Source organism: Eptatretus burgeri, chromosome 5 (genome assembly GCF_056783735.1).
Source record: "Eptatretus burgeri isolate ZD-2024b chromosome 5, Ebu_testis_v1, whole genome shotgun sequence".
Taxonomy (NCBI): Eukaryota; Metazoa; Chordata; class Myxini; order Myxiniformes; family Myxinidae; genus Eptatretus; species Eptatretus burgeri.
Window position 1 is genome coordinate 69,530,700 of NC_140965.1, and position 16,220 is coordinate 69,546,919.

At 40.3% G+C, this 16,220-nt stretch overlaps 1 protein-coding gene across 6 annotated transcripts in view; it reads left to right on the forward strand.

Moving 5' to 3' along the window:
- Positions 1-16,220, forward strand: part of GAPVD1 (GTPase activating protein and VPS9 domains 1) — a 174,283-nt gene that overhangs the window by 57,492 nt on the left and 100,571 nt on the right. For 5 of the 6 annotated variants that reach the window (XM_085882329.1, XM_085882331.1, XM_085882333.1 and 2 more), the window contains exon 6: positions 1,768-1,938. In XM_085882329.1, coding sequence (XP_085738455.1) covers positions 1,768-1,938 — 171 coding nt within the window. Of the gene's footprint in view, positions 1-134; positions 255-1,767; positions 1,939-16,220 lie in introns of those variants that run through there. The other variant, XM_085882334.1, reaches the window with a different exon arrangement.

Genomic DNA, 16,220 nt, shown 5'->3' on the forward strand with positions numbered 1-16,220 from the left:
CAGCTCACCAGGCTTATATAACAGGGTGGTCCAAAATGATATGCAACTTTTTATGGAACCATAATATTTTTTTATGATTGGTTGATTTTGCTTGGTTTTTTTTTGTTTTTGTTTGTTTATTTTGCTTCATGAAGCAATAAGGAGCGATATTATTAGTCGTTGATGAAGTGCTCAATCCGAGCAACGTGCCTCTGGATGACAGCTGCCACATGGACATTTTAAGTTGGTGATGACTCTGCCGAGACCTGGAGCTGGTATGCATCTGATTTCCTTTCTGATGTTATTTTTCAACTCCTGCAGTGTGTTTGGTTTGTTTTCATCGACTTTAGCTTTGAGGGACCCCCATATGTGGTAGTCGGGAGGACAATGATCCGGGAAGGAGGGAGGCCTTGGGTTGTCCGTCCATCAAGAAATTAATCAATCACTTGAGAAATGTTTCAAAAACTCCAAAGCACCATTAGATGTATGCGGTGGAGCACCATCTTGCTGGAAGATGACTCGATTCATAGTGATGTCAAAATTCGAACCTCTCCCTCTTATTTCTTTCATTCTGGTGCTGCAGTAACTATATTGTATGGATACAGTTTCAGATCATCATATATGATTCTACCAACGGTTGTCCGAGAAGAGCCTACCAGCTGTGAAAATCGGCGTGTCGACTTTTTTGGAGAAGCCGACAAAGCTTCTCTTACAACCTTTATCTTGTTGGGTGTTCTCACTGAAGGTGTTTGAGCACTGTGTCCTTTAATTTGGTCTTTCACACTTCCAGTTTCTCTAAACTTTTCAACAATATGTTTGATAGTTTTGTATTCTGGATTTCTTGCATTTGGATAGAGCCTACAAAATCGCTTTTGTGTCGAAACATATGACTTGGTCGCAAAAACGTCTCTAAAATGACTGTCTGCTCGGGCACAGAGAAATTGATTGACATGGTTGAAACTTCTTTGAAAAAATAAACCTTTCAACCCTGTTCTTTCGGTGACCTGAAAATAAAAAAAGATGGTCACATTATAAAAATTGTGATGGCTGTTTGAAAGGTTGCATATCATTTTAGATCATCTTGTTGATCGGAGTGATTGAACTAATGGTACGTGGAAATTTCTCTGAGTGATGATGTTGCTCAAGTGATTGCCCATATTTTTCTTGTTTGGCTCTGACAAACGGCGAATGCTCAACATCCACTGCATTCCGTTTCCCATGGTTTTTAACAGTCTTATCTACTTTTGTTTAATAAATCTTGACTGCTAATGTAGACAGAAACTGACCTTCACAGAGATCAGTATTTGGTTGTTTTCATGGTCTGTTTTACCTCTCACCCATTGTATTTAGCTTGACTCTGAGCCTTTAATCCATGTGATAATTGAACAAATTTTTTTTTACACATTTTGTGTTATGCTAAACATACACTAGTGGTGTTGTACTTATTGCATATGACTCAAATCTCATATTTATGTAATGGAAGAAGCTCTCACCACACCAATATTGATTATACGAAGCTTCAGAAAAAAATGTGGTCACATTCACATCTTCTCCTGGACCTTCTTGAACACTTCATATATAATCGTGATACATGAGTTTGTGTTTCACAGCTTGGATCGAGATTCATGGCAATTTCATTGGGCGTATGATATAGACTTTTGCATATTTGCATGTTACCCTCCATCTTTGATTGGTGAAGTCCATAAAATTGTTCTTAATGAATGGTGGCCACATGTTTGTACAAGGTGATCGTCATGCACACTGTCCTTAAAGCGCTTGTTCTGACAGGTGTATGAGATGTTGGCGTGCATTGAGGGCGTTGGTCCAGGTGAAGCTCGTGCTGTGTGCACTGATCTGCTGCTTCCCTGCTTCATTTGTCCAGCACTCGTCAACCCAGAGCAGTACGGTGTCATCTCTGATGCGCCCATCAATGAAGTGGCAAGGTTCAACATCATGCAGGTACCAGTTCTGCGAGTTGTAGTATAATTCAGGGGTCTCGGTAATTTTGGGAATAGAAGGTAATTTATTTTGAATAGGAGGGAACTCCTAATGAGTTTATGAATCTTGGGGGCCACAGATCGCTAGTAGGCAAATAGAGACAAAATGAACTTATTTTTGTTTCTGTATCTTATTTATAAAATTACATCAGGGTTCATTATTTTTATGTTTCTGATGAATCCTCATTTTCATTTTCATTTCATTGATCTACTCGAGTTAAATTTGGGATTTTCATTGCGTCACGTTTAGTGAAGAGTTTGCACGACCTTTATGGTACTTTGTCTTTCCCGCCTGGTGTTGGCTTAATGGTTAGGGTGGTGGGCTTTGGATCTGAGGGTCCTGGGTTCGAATCCCGCTGAGTTGTTGAATTAATACCAGGTGGGGTTAATTCGGCCTGTCATCCTTCCGAGGTCGGCAAAATGAGTGCCAGCATGCTGGGTATCCTGTCTGGGAGTGGTGACCCTTCCAGGATTGTGCCCAATAGCTAAAGAGAGTGCTTAAGCAGCACCATTGCTTTGCACAGGGTATGGTCCCAATCTCCTCCTCCTCCTTTCCTGCCACTCTGCAGTGTACATCGCGATACCCAGTAGATGATCAATATCATTAATTCGTCTGTCCACACATTTTAACAGAAGATTTAAGTATGGGGTACTAGGGAATTTAATGCACTGCGAAAGACAGCATGTGATTCTAGCTTACGATGGATTTTGATTTTAGAGTGATGAAGTATTTATTTTCAACATGGACATCGTATAAAAGTGAGAATATTTATCATCAGTGCAAGGTTCAATTATCCCCAAATCTTTTTTCCCTTCGATAAAACGCTCACATCCCCATGAATTATTCGATGAAGCCCAAATGACATCATCTATTTTCTCCTTGTGCTGTATGTGAGGATCGAGTGTGTAAAATATAATGATGTTGCGATGCACGATGAAAACAGGGTCTTGGCATTTCAAGCCTCCAGTGAAAATCACGGCTGCATCTTGACTCCATCCAAGAATAGCTGATGAGCAAAATGAAGCTATGGTCGAAGGAAAATCCATATTTCACATTGAATTTGGAGCATTATCCTCCACCTGTGATATGAGTAGAAATGACCTCAAGACGTTTATTTGATCACTATTTTTTGATAGACTGGCAAATGGCGTATCTTACGAGCATATGTTAAGAAACTGACATGTACGATGACTTGATGATGCAGGAATAGATGATGAAAGTGTCTGGTTTCAACCAGACGGCGCACCCATGCATTTTGAGTTGCATGTTCGGGACTATCTCAATGAAACGTTCCCTCGACGATGGATTGGATGCAGATCACCAACATCATCAGCTCCTCTATCTTGGCCACCACGTAGTCAAGATCCAACGACTCCAGACAACTCTTCGTGGGGTTTTGTTAATGTGAAAGTGTCGACAAACTGTTATTGGAAGATTGAAGAATTGCACATGGCACGTACATGCCGTCTTTCGCACAGGTGACTCCACAAATGCTACACAAGATGTCGAAGAGGACGTGAAGACAAATTCAGTGGTGCAAGGAGAACTGGAATGGCATTCGGTAGAGTGCATACCTCCACCAGGCTGAACAGTATACGCTTTGTATACCACTGATAGGCTGGATCTGGATCTGAACCAAAATCGAATCTGCTTGTTCTTGTCACCAACCAATTCCACCCAGTTTTGTGATAACTCGTCCAAAACTTTTGAAATATTGTGTTGTACACTACAGTACAGTATATTGTTTTTGACCCATATCTCAATGTTGAAGAATCACTTAAAAATAAAAAAAAATAAAAAAATCTTCACCAAATTCGAACCACTTCTTTCTTGTCACACACCCAACCTGTCCACCAAATTCCGTCTGAATCCTTCGCCAACTTTTTGAGATATCCTGCTCACAGACAGACAGGGAGGAGTGAAAACACAACCTCCATCCACTTTCTGTAGTGGAGGTAATGATTGAGCGCATACAGATATAATGACTAATTAATAGTACTGTACTCGACAGGAAAAAAAAAAAACCTATATATTAAAATAATTTAAGAATGAATGCTTTATCAGGGAGGAGTAAAGTGACTTTGAGGCATGCTGCAATATCCTGACGCATGCCGGTGCAAGTCCTGGAGGATTGTAGATGGGCACGTTTTACCAAAACTCCCACCGGATCGCTGCGAGTGAATGGACTTTGAACGTTGCGTGAGTGCCTCCTGTGATCATGGCAGGATTGGTGATTTATTTAATGGACGTCTACAATTGGTGCATCATTATTAACAGAACAATGGCAAAGATATCTTTTTCCATTTTATTATCAATGACAAAGGATATCTTCATGACTTGCAAATACACAAATCTCGTGCCAGCTTTTATTCGTGTAGGAGCTTGGATGTATTGGGCAGACTTCCCTGAGAGATACACCACATCTGGTTTTGGTGCTTCTGAACACCAATGGAAAGGCCATATCTCAGGTTTATGAATGCACAGAGTTAGTTTAAAATCTACTTTTAAAATGATGATATTCACTATTGATCATTTGGGGGAGGGATGTTCAGGGGTTTCCATGGAAACGAGAAATTATACTTTATTTTGGTATCTATTGCTAAAAGGGTGTGTGTGTGTGTGTGTGTGTGTGTGTGTGTGTGTGTGTGTGTGTGTGTGTGTGTGTGTGTGTGTGTGTGTGTGTGTGTGTGTGTGTGTGTGTGTGTGTGTGTGTGTGTGTTTGCGTGCGCACTCCTTGTTGTTTGCCATCTCCATTTGATTCACAGGTTTAACGAGATGGAACTAAGTTCTCCCAGAACTCAAAGTATCCGCTTTATATTAGGAAGGGATCATAGTTCAGAGACGAAGCTGTTAAACTTAGTTGTTCTCAAAGTTTTGTTCCAAGGGTTCTTTTCAGGATTGTCACCGAACCCTGGACTGCCTCCAATTGAAGTTCATTTGTGGTGACATTCCTAGGGATGGTTTTCAAAATCTCATTGAGGCTCTTCTTTATTATTCCTGTTGCTCCATTTATCACTGGTGAAATTTCGATGTTATTCAGCTTCCAAGATCTCTTTATCTCGTTTTGTTGATTTCTGGATTATTTAAGCCTAAATTGCTGGGTACTGATATCTCAATCAGCAATGTTGTCTTTTACTTTTTGTTCCTGAGAATGAAGGCCGGTCGCAAGGCTTTGTTTTCTATGTTCATGCTCGATGGGATCATCAGGTCGTACGTGAGCATGACGTCCTTATTTTCAATGATTGCCCTTGGTTCATGTTTCCATGAGTTTTCTTGAAACGAGATGTTGCATTTTTTTCAGATATGCCAAAGAATCACTTTGCATACTTTGTTTTGCCGTTCCTTGTAAACTTGATCTGATCATAGTTTGTTGCATCCTGAAAGCAGGTGATTGGTATTTTCTGTTTGTCTCGCAGAACCTATACTTGTCCGCCTGGCTCAGTCCCACCATCTTTTTAAATCCACTGGTGTGGTGTCCTTGATCCTGAGCATTTATTATTATTATTATTATTATTATTATTATTATTATTATTATTATTATTATTATTATTATTATACGTTTTCCGTCCTAGTTGAGCTGACCTCTTCTTAGCCATTCCAACGAGCCTTATTTGTCGATCCAAACTCGGTGAAATTGTTTTTTTGTATTTTCCTGCTCTTTTGTCGTTCTCCCAAAGGTTGGTGTATATTTGTTTTTATTTCTTTTTTATGTACAACCACATTTGGTTACAAAATTAGGCCATGGTTCAGATGAGATATGGGTCTAGTGGTCCCATATATATATGTATATATGTATATATATATATATATATATATATATATATATATATATATATGTATATATATATATATATGTATATATATATATATATATATATATATATATATATATACACACACACCTTGCTATCATTTCTATTTTGAGTTTGTTTTCTGGACCCAAGTACTCGGTCTTTGTCTTCAATTTTGTATTTGTCTTTTATTCTTTGGATTATTCTTATTTATTTTTTTTAGTTTCCATGGGCTTCTTTTTCCTTTCCTGAACTATTGTATCTCTCGGTAGTATAATTCAGGGGTCTCAGTAATTTTTGGAATAGAAGGCAATTTATTTTGAATAGGAGGGAACTCCGAATAAGTTTATGAATCTGGGGGCCACAAATCGCTAGTAGGCAAATAGAAACAAAATGAACTTATTTGTGTTTCCATATCTTATCTATCTATAATTCCAGCAATCTCTGTGTGTGTCTGTATGTCTGTATGTCTGTATGTCTGTATGTCTGTCTCTGTCTGTCTCTGTCTGTCTCTGTCTGTCTGTCTGTCTGTATGCGATCGCCGTTTCTCGATGACTGCCGGTCCGATCTGATTGAAACTTGCCAGGAATATTGCTGGGGACCCGCGGATGTGCCTTTTCAAGGTTTGATATTAATCGGACGAGCGGTTCCCAAGTTACGGCCATTTATCTGTTGACCAATGACAAGACACGGTGCTATGACTTCACGAATGATGTCGCAATTAATGTTTATTTATTTATTTTTTCCCCCACAATTGACGTCACAATTCTTCTTCTTCGTTTGGTATGACGTCACAATCGATGCTGGGGACCTGAGTATGTGCGTTTTCAAGGTTTGATATTAATCGGACAAGCGGTGCCCAAGTTATGGCCATTTATTTACCAAACCAATGACAGGACACGGTGCTATGACGTCACGAATGACATCACAATTAATGTTTATTTATTGTTTTCTTGTGAATACATTTACAGCGAGAGGGGCAAGAGAGGATGGGGGAGAGAGGAGGGAGAGGGGTGGTGAGAGAGAGGAGGCGTCACAATTCAAGGGAGGGGGCGAGAGAGGGGGGGTGAGAGTGGGGGCGAAAGAAGATGGGCGAGGCGAGGGGGGGGGCGCGAGAGAGAGAGATGGGGGGCGTGACAATTCTTCTTTGTTTGATATGACGTCACAATTGACGCTTTGGACCTGAGTATGTTTCCCAGATGTTTCCCACGTTATGGCCATTTATGATACGGTTGGTCCGATCTAATTGAAAAAATGCCCCAATCCAGTCATCGTTTACGAGAGCGAAGGAACGAAGCTGCACATACTGGCACGCCTCACCCACGAGGGAGGGTACTGGCATGAGAGAGGGAGAGAGGGGGGGCGAGAGAGGGGGGGGTGAAAAAATGCCCCAATCCAGTCATCGTTTACGAGAGCGAAGGAACGAAGCTGCACATACTGGCACGCCTCACCCACGAGGGAGGGTACTGGCATGAGAGAGGGAGAGAGGGGGGGCGAGAGAGGGGGGGTGAAAAAAATGCCCCAATCCAGTCGTCGTTTACGCACCTACGGGCCCACACCTATGGGCCCGCACTAGTTTATAAAATTACATCAGGGGTTCATTATTTTTATGTTTCTGATGAATCCTCATTTTCATTTTCATTTCATTGATTTACTCGAGTTCAATTTGGGATTTTCATTGCATCACGTTTTGTTGCTGAGTTGTGTTACGTCACGTCACGTCACGTCACGTCGTACTCTTTGTCTACGTATCTTACTTCCTCAGTTGCTCTCTTTCTGTCTCTAATCTCTGTTTCCATGGTGGGATTTGGCTTCTATTTGTGGGTGTTTTTTTAATTTTTTTTTTCTTCCCCTCTTTTGGTGTTGTTTACCCATTACTTTTTCTTGAATGAATGGTGCTGCTGTGAAACACAATATTGATTTCTTTCAAGGTGGATGATTTTGGAATTGTTTTTCTAATTGAATGGTTTATCCGCCTCATGGAGATTTTTGTCCATTTGTTTTCGATGCGATTGAGTTTTGTTTAATCTCTTCTATTTTGTTGGCAAACTGTTCTTTCCACTTATGCTGCTCTTCATCATCTTCGCCCTCCTCTCCCTCATTTTGCTGCTCTCCCTTGTCTTTCTGCCTATCATCCGCCTTTCCCACTCTCCCCCCCCCCCCCTTCGTCTGTGCCTGAGTCACCTTGTCCTTGTCTGAATCGGTCTTCATGGGGCACCCTCGTTCTCTCCTTTCACCAGACTCCTTCTTTGCCGCCTTTGCTCCGGCTCTATGTTGGGGACTTTATAGGACTCGGAACAACTCGTATAAATATAACAAGGTTTCAATGAAAATAGGCACAAATCAAAAACACGGTTCAGCAATTTTACGCTGTGAAATGATTTGTGAGTTTGCACATTCATTCAATGTTTGCCATTTTCTTGGACTTCCACATTTTTGTGTCATGCAAAGTTTGTGCATTTTATTGCATTTGCTCAGGAACAAATCAAAATACTTGTTCACGCTTCTATCCGAATGAAAATTTCCATCGTCACTGAGCAACGTATGAGCAAGATAAGTGTCGTCATGTTCAATGATCTCCAACACGTCTTGAGTCGATGACATGCAACCACCTCGATCCACCTTAGTAACCTCGTTGAAAATATGAACTTTGTAAGGATGCAGCTTTGCTTCTTTCAGAATCCTGTGAACTCAGGTCTTTGACATGTTCAACTGCTTAAGATGCTGCTGTACTTTTGTTTTGGAGATGTTGCCAAAACTACATGGACTTCTGCAACTGCCTCCTTCACACCATGTTGTCGTGAAGCTTGCATGGCGGAAATGGCGAGCCGTATTAAATGGCAACACGACGAGTTTTAAAATTTGTGTTTTTATTCGGTGCTAGCTCACTTCTGTGCAAGTTCTGCCGAACCTGGCACGAAGCAACCATTACTGAGTGGGTCTTGTCATACTCTACCTGCTGTTAGTCATTGTCTCTCTCCCTGCTCTACCCCAAGTCCCCAGTTGAAACAACATTCAAATCGGGTTTGTTGGCCTCGAGCAATGGTGAGTTTGAATCGGCCATATGTCCTAAGCGGACATGCAACTGCATGTTTGAATGTACAGAGCACTTCCATGCTGACAATTAATGAACGTGATTGGAAAGAAATTAATTTTAGTGGACAAAATGAAATGCCCCCACTGGCAGCACATCTAACACCCTGTGTGGCTACATAATGTAATATCGTCATTCTTAATGGAATTATTACAGCCATAATTTATAACATGATTATTTAATCAACTCGACACACAAAAATAACAAAAAACAAAACTAACATTTTCGTAACTATGGATGTGAAAATGCCATGTTGGTGAAATGAATTTTTACTGTTCTTTCCAAATGTTGAAATGTGCAATGCAATAGTTTTATTGCTCAAACCGTTTTTATTATATATCTAATACACGAGGTACATGTACAAAAAGGCAACAAATTTGCAGTGGGACGATGTATGAACAAAACAAGCAAGGGAATGAATGAATGTAAAAAGAGAAGGAGGAAGGAAGGAAACCAAGTAACTTGCAAGTAAGAGGGTTGGGTTAGGTATGGTTGCTGAGTGGTAATAGGGGTTGTGGATATGGATGGGAGATAACATGACCAAGATGGTAGTGCGAAAACCCTATCTGGGAGGCAATAACACAAACAGGAGAAAAGAGGAATGAAGGAGTGCTGTTGTGCGAAGCATGGATTCAAGTCGTTTAACCAGGAGTGGTAATAATTGGCAGAATACGTGCATCCTGGAGGAGATTGAGAGGGTCCGGAGGGCTTCGAGAGCGGGGGGAACTCGGAGAGGTGATTAAAAAAACAAAAACAAACGGAGAGGCCATGATCTGTGTTTGTCATCTTAAATTAAAGGAGAAAGATTACATTTCATTCATTCTCAAGTAATTTTTCCCCCTGGTGGTGGAGCATCACGATGCTGGTGGTGCCTACAAAACGCAAACTCTTGTCCGCTCTGCTGTCTGCGATGCCCAGAATTTCTCAGGGCCGTAATGAGTTGTACTTGCAACTCGACTTCACTTTCTTTTCTCGTTCTTGTTCGCACAAGTAGCTTTTGTTGCTGGTTTTCTTCTTTGTCTACGTATCTGCATATACCTGTGGAATAAGTGCCATTTTTTTCGCAGCAATTCTAAGGTTTACTAAAATCGATGAATCTGATTCGTGTAAATTAGCCTTGGGTGAGCCCAATCACCTATCACGTTGTAGACTATGTAATCATGATGAGCGAATGTATTAGTGTGCGTAGAAGGGGTCGATGATAGGGGTTTTTGTGAAATTGAGCACATTTATTAATATTAACAAATTCATTTTATGCAAGGTACCGGGAGATTTTATCAATGAATATAGAAGCCTCCGAGGATTCCATTAAAACAGGGATAGGAGGGTTGGAGGCAACACTCCATTTGGTTTATCTCTATCCCGTACACATCCAGTTAAGTGTAATCTGTTCCCTTTTAAGTTGCTTTAATGACATTTTGCACCATCATTAAATAGGCGGTTAAATATGTTCAACATTGTGAGTTTCACATTTGCAGCAAATTGTCCCTTTCCCGGCGTTGCAAAAGCAACAATAAAAGCTGCTTGGGATTTTGAAAGTGCTTTTGATTCACATCGACATATTGGCAGCTGCACCTCTGATGGTGTCTTGAGGGCATTTAATTTTGTTTAATGTGTGGCTAAATGAAGGCCATTAAAATGGGATTATGTGTTTCAATAGTGCATAACATGCAGAATTTCATGCCACAAGGGCTCTTGTAATGATTGAACTATTTTGGATTGGATTGAACTATTTTGCATAGATTTAATGTTTGCTGTCCTTTACACCCTTAGACTGAATCGTAAAGAAAGTTCATGTCAAACATATCTGTTGTGAATTTGATCACTGGCTGTAAACGCAGTCTCTTGTGATGTCTCAAATAGATTGCTTTGGTTTCCTTCATCGTGTTGTTGCTCATTTAGTCTTTTGTTTTATTTTTTGCAAACACAAGGTAAAGTATCACCATCTTTGTTAACATTATCTATAAAACGTACGTGTGACCGTATTTTGTCCCCAATTTGAAAAGTCATGAAGCGAGAGACGAGTCTTTCCACTTGTGTTATCCATGTTTAGATTGTCACCCACTCCTGTTTATATTATTGTTGCGAACCAGACTGTGAAATTCCTGAACACTCAGTTGGGTTGAAGTGTTGGTCGTGGTGTTACTTTGGGCCACTGGTGGTGTGTTGTGGGTTCTTGGAAGAGCGACCATAGTCTCTGATTGATCGCGGGAAGCGTTGACATGCCGACAGGCATCATCGCTTAATGTAACAAGGATGCTTCATTAGTTATACAGCAGGCTTGAAACACCAACCTGGTCTTCCATATTGTATTGTTTGTACCATGAGTGCTTTGACTATCTAGATACCTCTATCTTGACCTGTTATTTATATTTAACTGTCTTCACATTCCTGCTTTCCTTATTTATTTCTCATTTCTCCCAAACCTGCTTTCATTCTTATCTGTCATAACTCTATTTCTGCTGTGGTGTGTGTGTGTGTGTGTGTGTGTGTGTGTGTGTGTGTGTGTGTGTGTGCGTGCGTGCGTGCGTGCGTGCGTGCGTGCGTGCGTGCGTGCGTGCGATAGAGATAGAGATAGATTTGGTTGTTATCTCCATACGCGGATCTCAAAAGGTGAAACAAAGTTCTCCCAGGGCTCGAAATGTTCACCTTAGTTTTGGTGAGGATGTGACATTTTCTTTTTTTTTCAAAGAAAGATGTAGCGATAGTTTCACACGATGATCTTTCATGATCATCTCTATCTTGTTTACATACTTTCTGGCATTTCCCCCATTACATCCTTTTACATTTTGAAAATTTTTTTTTTAATCACTTGCTTTCGTGATTTTTAGGTCATCTCTCCCGAGATGACCTAATAAAGCCGGACCACATGTCCGTCCGTACGTCCGTCAACAATTTTTCTTTCCGATCTTGATGAAACTTAGTACGTGGGTCGAGGTTGATGAGTGTTGCACAACGATATAACTTTTGTCTGAGGTCAAGGTCACGAGGTCACGTAAGTTATAAAAATCGCCATTTTCAAAACCTATCTAGTCTGCCATTCTACAAGATATTCGGCAACTGTTTATTGATTATGATAGTAAAAAATATTATCTTGTATCTAACTGGACAGATTTTTGAATTTCCTTCCCGTTTGATCGTCACGTGATCTGGAAGATTGCCAAAAACGCCGATGTGATTCGCAAAGAAGGAAGGAAGGAGAAATGAAATATAAATATAAAACACATTTTTAGCCTTTTATATTTATACATTTTCCGCCGAAGGTGCAAAAGTTTCAAAATCCGAAATGTAAACGTCGGCATTTATTTTCAAAATATAATTTCGTGCGCGCGCGCCAAAATGCCGAGTCATCTTTAACCACACTGCGCAGTTCGAGCTGTGCAGTCGTCTTCGGTCATAACTGAACATTGAGAACTTGTGGTATTATAGAGATGACGGTCACCCCCACATGGGGGTAATTTTTAAATATGCATTTACATGCTGGAGAGTTGTAGGTAGTCCCCGGACTTATCTTAAGAATCCTTAGTGGGCGTCAGACACAACAATGAGGTGTACATAATATTCCACCATTTTTTTCAATTAGGTGCGGAGTCGTGGGTTTAGCAAGACAGTTGCTGTGGTATAGTAATTAAATAGCACACAGTTATATGCACAGTAAATAGTACTCCAACTTGTCTTCAATTCAAGGTGTGAGGTAGACGGAACGATTACGTGACTGTTAAAACACTCGGATGAACACAAAGACTTGAAAATGGTTTTCTCTTGTACAATCTATACAATATGTCACAATCTTCTTTATGAAAAGAAGAGAAGAAACCTCACAAATTGTTCCTGCATTCGTGCCGTCACACTTTCCTGTTTTTTTTTTTTTCCTGGTTTTATACAGATAGATAATTATACCTCTGGCAACAATGGCCATCAGACTGTACGTAAAACTATCTGCCAACATTAGGCACACCTGACTTTCTTTAAAGGTGTTTTTCTGTTGGCGCTACTGTTGGCACCATACGTAATATTATGCCATTAACTGGACACATTAGGTGTGATTATCACCAAGGCCGTGCCCCCACAATGTTGATTTGCAGGCATGGTCCCGCCCACTCTCGTTTCCCCTTCCTATAACTATGCATAGAGATACAGTTTTGCTTACTTTTAGTGGAATCCTTTCAAGTTATGAAAATTTTGAGTAGTCATGGACCTTCCCACTAGAAACTGCAGTAGATTAATGTTGAAACTCAGTCTTGAGCTTAAACCAATTTTGAGTTCAGCTCTGAAAAAAGGAATAAGAAGAATTAGAAAACAGCAATTTGAGGTCGGTCAATTATGTATTTTAACAATGTTGTCCAAAAGTTTAATCAATGTTATTGGATGGGAAATCCTCCAGATACGACTGGTCGGTACTTTACAGGTTTAAAAGGTTGTATCTTGGTTGATTATTATTATTATTATTTTTTGATGATCTGTGTTGCATTAAACCAATGGATGGTTCTGGGCCATCCCTACGTAGGAAGTCTACCTACTTCCTGATATCTGGTCGCAATGATTTGTTTTTAATGTTCGCGCTTGATGGGATCGTCATGTCATATTTGATTCATTATGACCATTATGTCCTTGTTTTTAATGATCGCTTTTGGTTCATGTTTCCATGAGTTTTCTGAAACTGGACTGTTGTAATTTTTGCAGCTATGCCAGTGGATTACGCTACATACTTTTTGTACCTTTGTGTGTACATCTGTTCTGACATGTTCCTTCCATCCCAAAAGGAGGTGACTTGTGCTTTCTGGTTCTACCTAGCAGCATGGCTTGCATTTTGACGGGGCCGATCGGCCTCACCCCTGTGATCGAGCCGGTGGTCGATTTTTCAGGGGGTCTTTTATCGGCCCCGTAAAATTAAGCTGTGAAAAAAAAGAAAAAAAATTTTTTTTTTAAGAAAAAAAAGCTAAGATTACCTGTATGGCAAAACAAAACACATTTGTTCAACACCATTGGTCTCCTTTTGGACGCGAGAAACGGACAATCACATGGTTGAAGCCATCTCCACATGATGAGAATACTGTTGTGTTGGACTTATCTTCAGGTAGCTCAGGGGATGAATCTCTTTCACAATTATCTGACGAGTCTGATGATAGTAACTTTTGGGGGTTTCTGCCTGAAGATTTACATCAATACTAAAGTTAATTAGTATTTGGCAGAATGTACTGAACACATGTATCTGTTATGTTATTAGACTGGAGAGAGAGATACTAGCAGATAAATTAGTTTTGTTGAGACAGAAATGCATCAATAAACTCATTAAATTTGCGACTTCAGATTTTTTTTTGGTCATTCAGCTTTACAGCGAATAAAGTTTTCAATTTGTTACGGGAATAAATATTTTGACATTATTACTATGTTACTGGTGCATCCAGGTGTGGACATTCAAGTACAACCTACATGACAAGGTAATGGCAGTGAAAAGTCAAGATTTATCCCCATGTATATGTTGAACACAGTGGGCTAGTTCAGGGGGAGAAATGGGTTGGACTTGTGTACGTAACACTTGAATGGTCCCAGTTCAATGGCATACATGTAATGTATTATACCGGCACATCATTCATGCAAATTGTCAGAACATTTGTCATTACAGGTAATAATCCACAACAACAAAGACAACTTAGTTCCAATACTTTTTAATGAAAATGATTGTGGGAAAGTACTGTGCTTGAGCAGAAAGTTCTGTTTCTCAGAACTTTGTGTTTGGCCCCAAGAAGGGCCGTTTAAGGTACATTTTTAAATTACATAGTTAGTATTAGGCATAGTTTATTCAGATTCTTTGACAGTTCAGTTTGTACGGACATTGGTCAATTTTGGACCACATGTTAAAACAATTTACAAAAACGAATTCACAAGATTTTGAAGCAATTCTAAAATCAGCCCCGTGGGCAAAAATCAGCCCCCTCACCCCACATGACGAGGCCGATTTATCAGCCCCGGCCGATTTTGGAAATGCAAGGCCTGTTGCAGAACCTACACCTGTGCAACTGGCACAGTCCTGACATTTTCTTAAAACCGTTGGTGTACAGTGTCCTGGTCTTGGGTATTATGATTTGTTCTCCATCCCACTTGAACTAACGGCTCTTCTTAGCCATTCCAATTAGCCTCCTTTGTCGATGCCAAATCTGTCCAAATTTTTTTTTTGTTTTTTAACAATCCCCTGCTCTTTTATCGTTCTCCCAATTGTCGGTGTTCATGCACATCCGTTCATATTTTGCCTTTTAATTTGAGTGGTCCTAAGTTGTATTGCTTTAGCTGCTGGGATTATCATTGGGTGCGAAGGGTGTAGTGTGAAATAGAGAATTGTCATTGTGCTTAATTGCTTTCTTATTCTTCCTGCCCCTCTTCTTTCATATACCCTGTTTCTTGCACGACCGAAGTGTCTGGTACCCGTTCTGGAATTGCAAGGATGTGGGTTATCCGCAGAAACGTGGAAATCTGCCCTTTTCTAAATACCTTTCCTCATCAGAAAAATCATTTCCGCGTTTTTCACATGTAAAGAAAATACACCCAATCCCCTTTTGCAGAAATTCTATAATCACTAATTAATGTTTGTGTGATTTGCTTTTCATTACCCAAACCCCTATTTCGTGCCTGACAGTTCACATTTACGTGAAAAACAATTCTCAGGATTCGTGTCGTGTTTAAGTTCTTTGCGTATGGGATTACAATCTTGGTGGAACCATCATGTTCACTTAGTTGAGTGGGGAAGGTGAGAAATGATGATGGGAACGATTAGGAATACTAATTGGCCAGCAATTGGCATTCCTAATCGTTCCCCATAGTCATTTCTCACCTCAAGATCTCTGGGTGTACCAAATTTAGACATTCTGTTAGACTAGGGTTCGGAAGATATGTGCAGCATTGATTTGACATTTTGATGAGAATTATTCCTGCCTGGGTTTGAATCTCGGCCCAGCTATAAACTGTCATCCAGATGTTTCACAGGCTGGGTGATTCATCAATTTGTGTGCCGTCCCTCAGATTGACGTTGAACTGGCGTCCCATCTGCTGGGATTCTTTTGTGGGTGTTAAAGATCCCATGTGTCCTTCGTGAAGAGGAGGCGAGTTAATGCTGGCACACTGAACAAATTCAAAATTCCTGCGCTGACTTTGTGTAGGAGTGGCGACCCGACCAGTATTGTAGCCTCGTAATTGTTTCAGCAGCACCAAAGCTCTTCATAGGGCACGGTACATAATAATGATCATGATGAGCAATGATTTTAAGCTGATAGGCAAACTAAAGTATGTTTCTTTCATTCTGTGCAGGTTTTGAAACACTCCCATGTGGATCATGTGAATGACTGTTCAATTTAAACAATGAA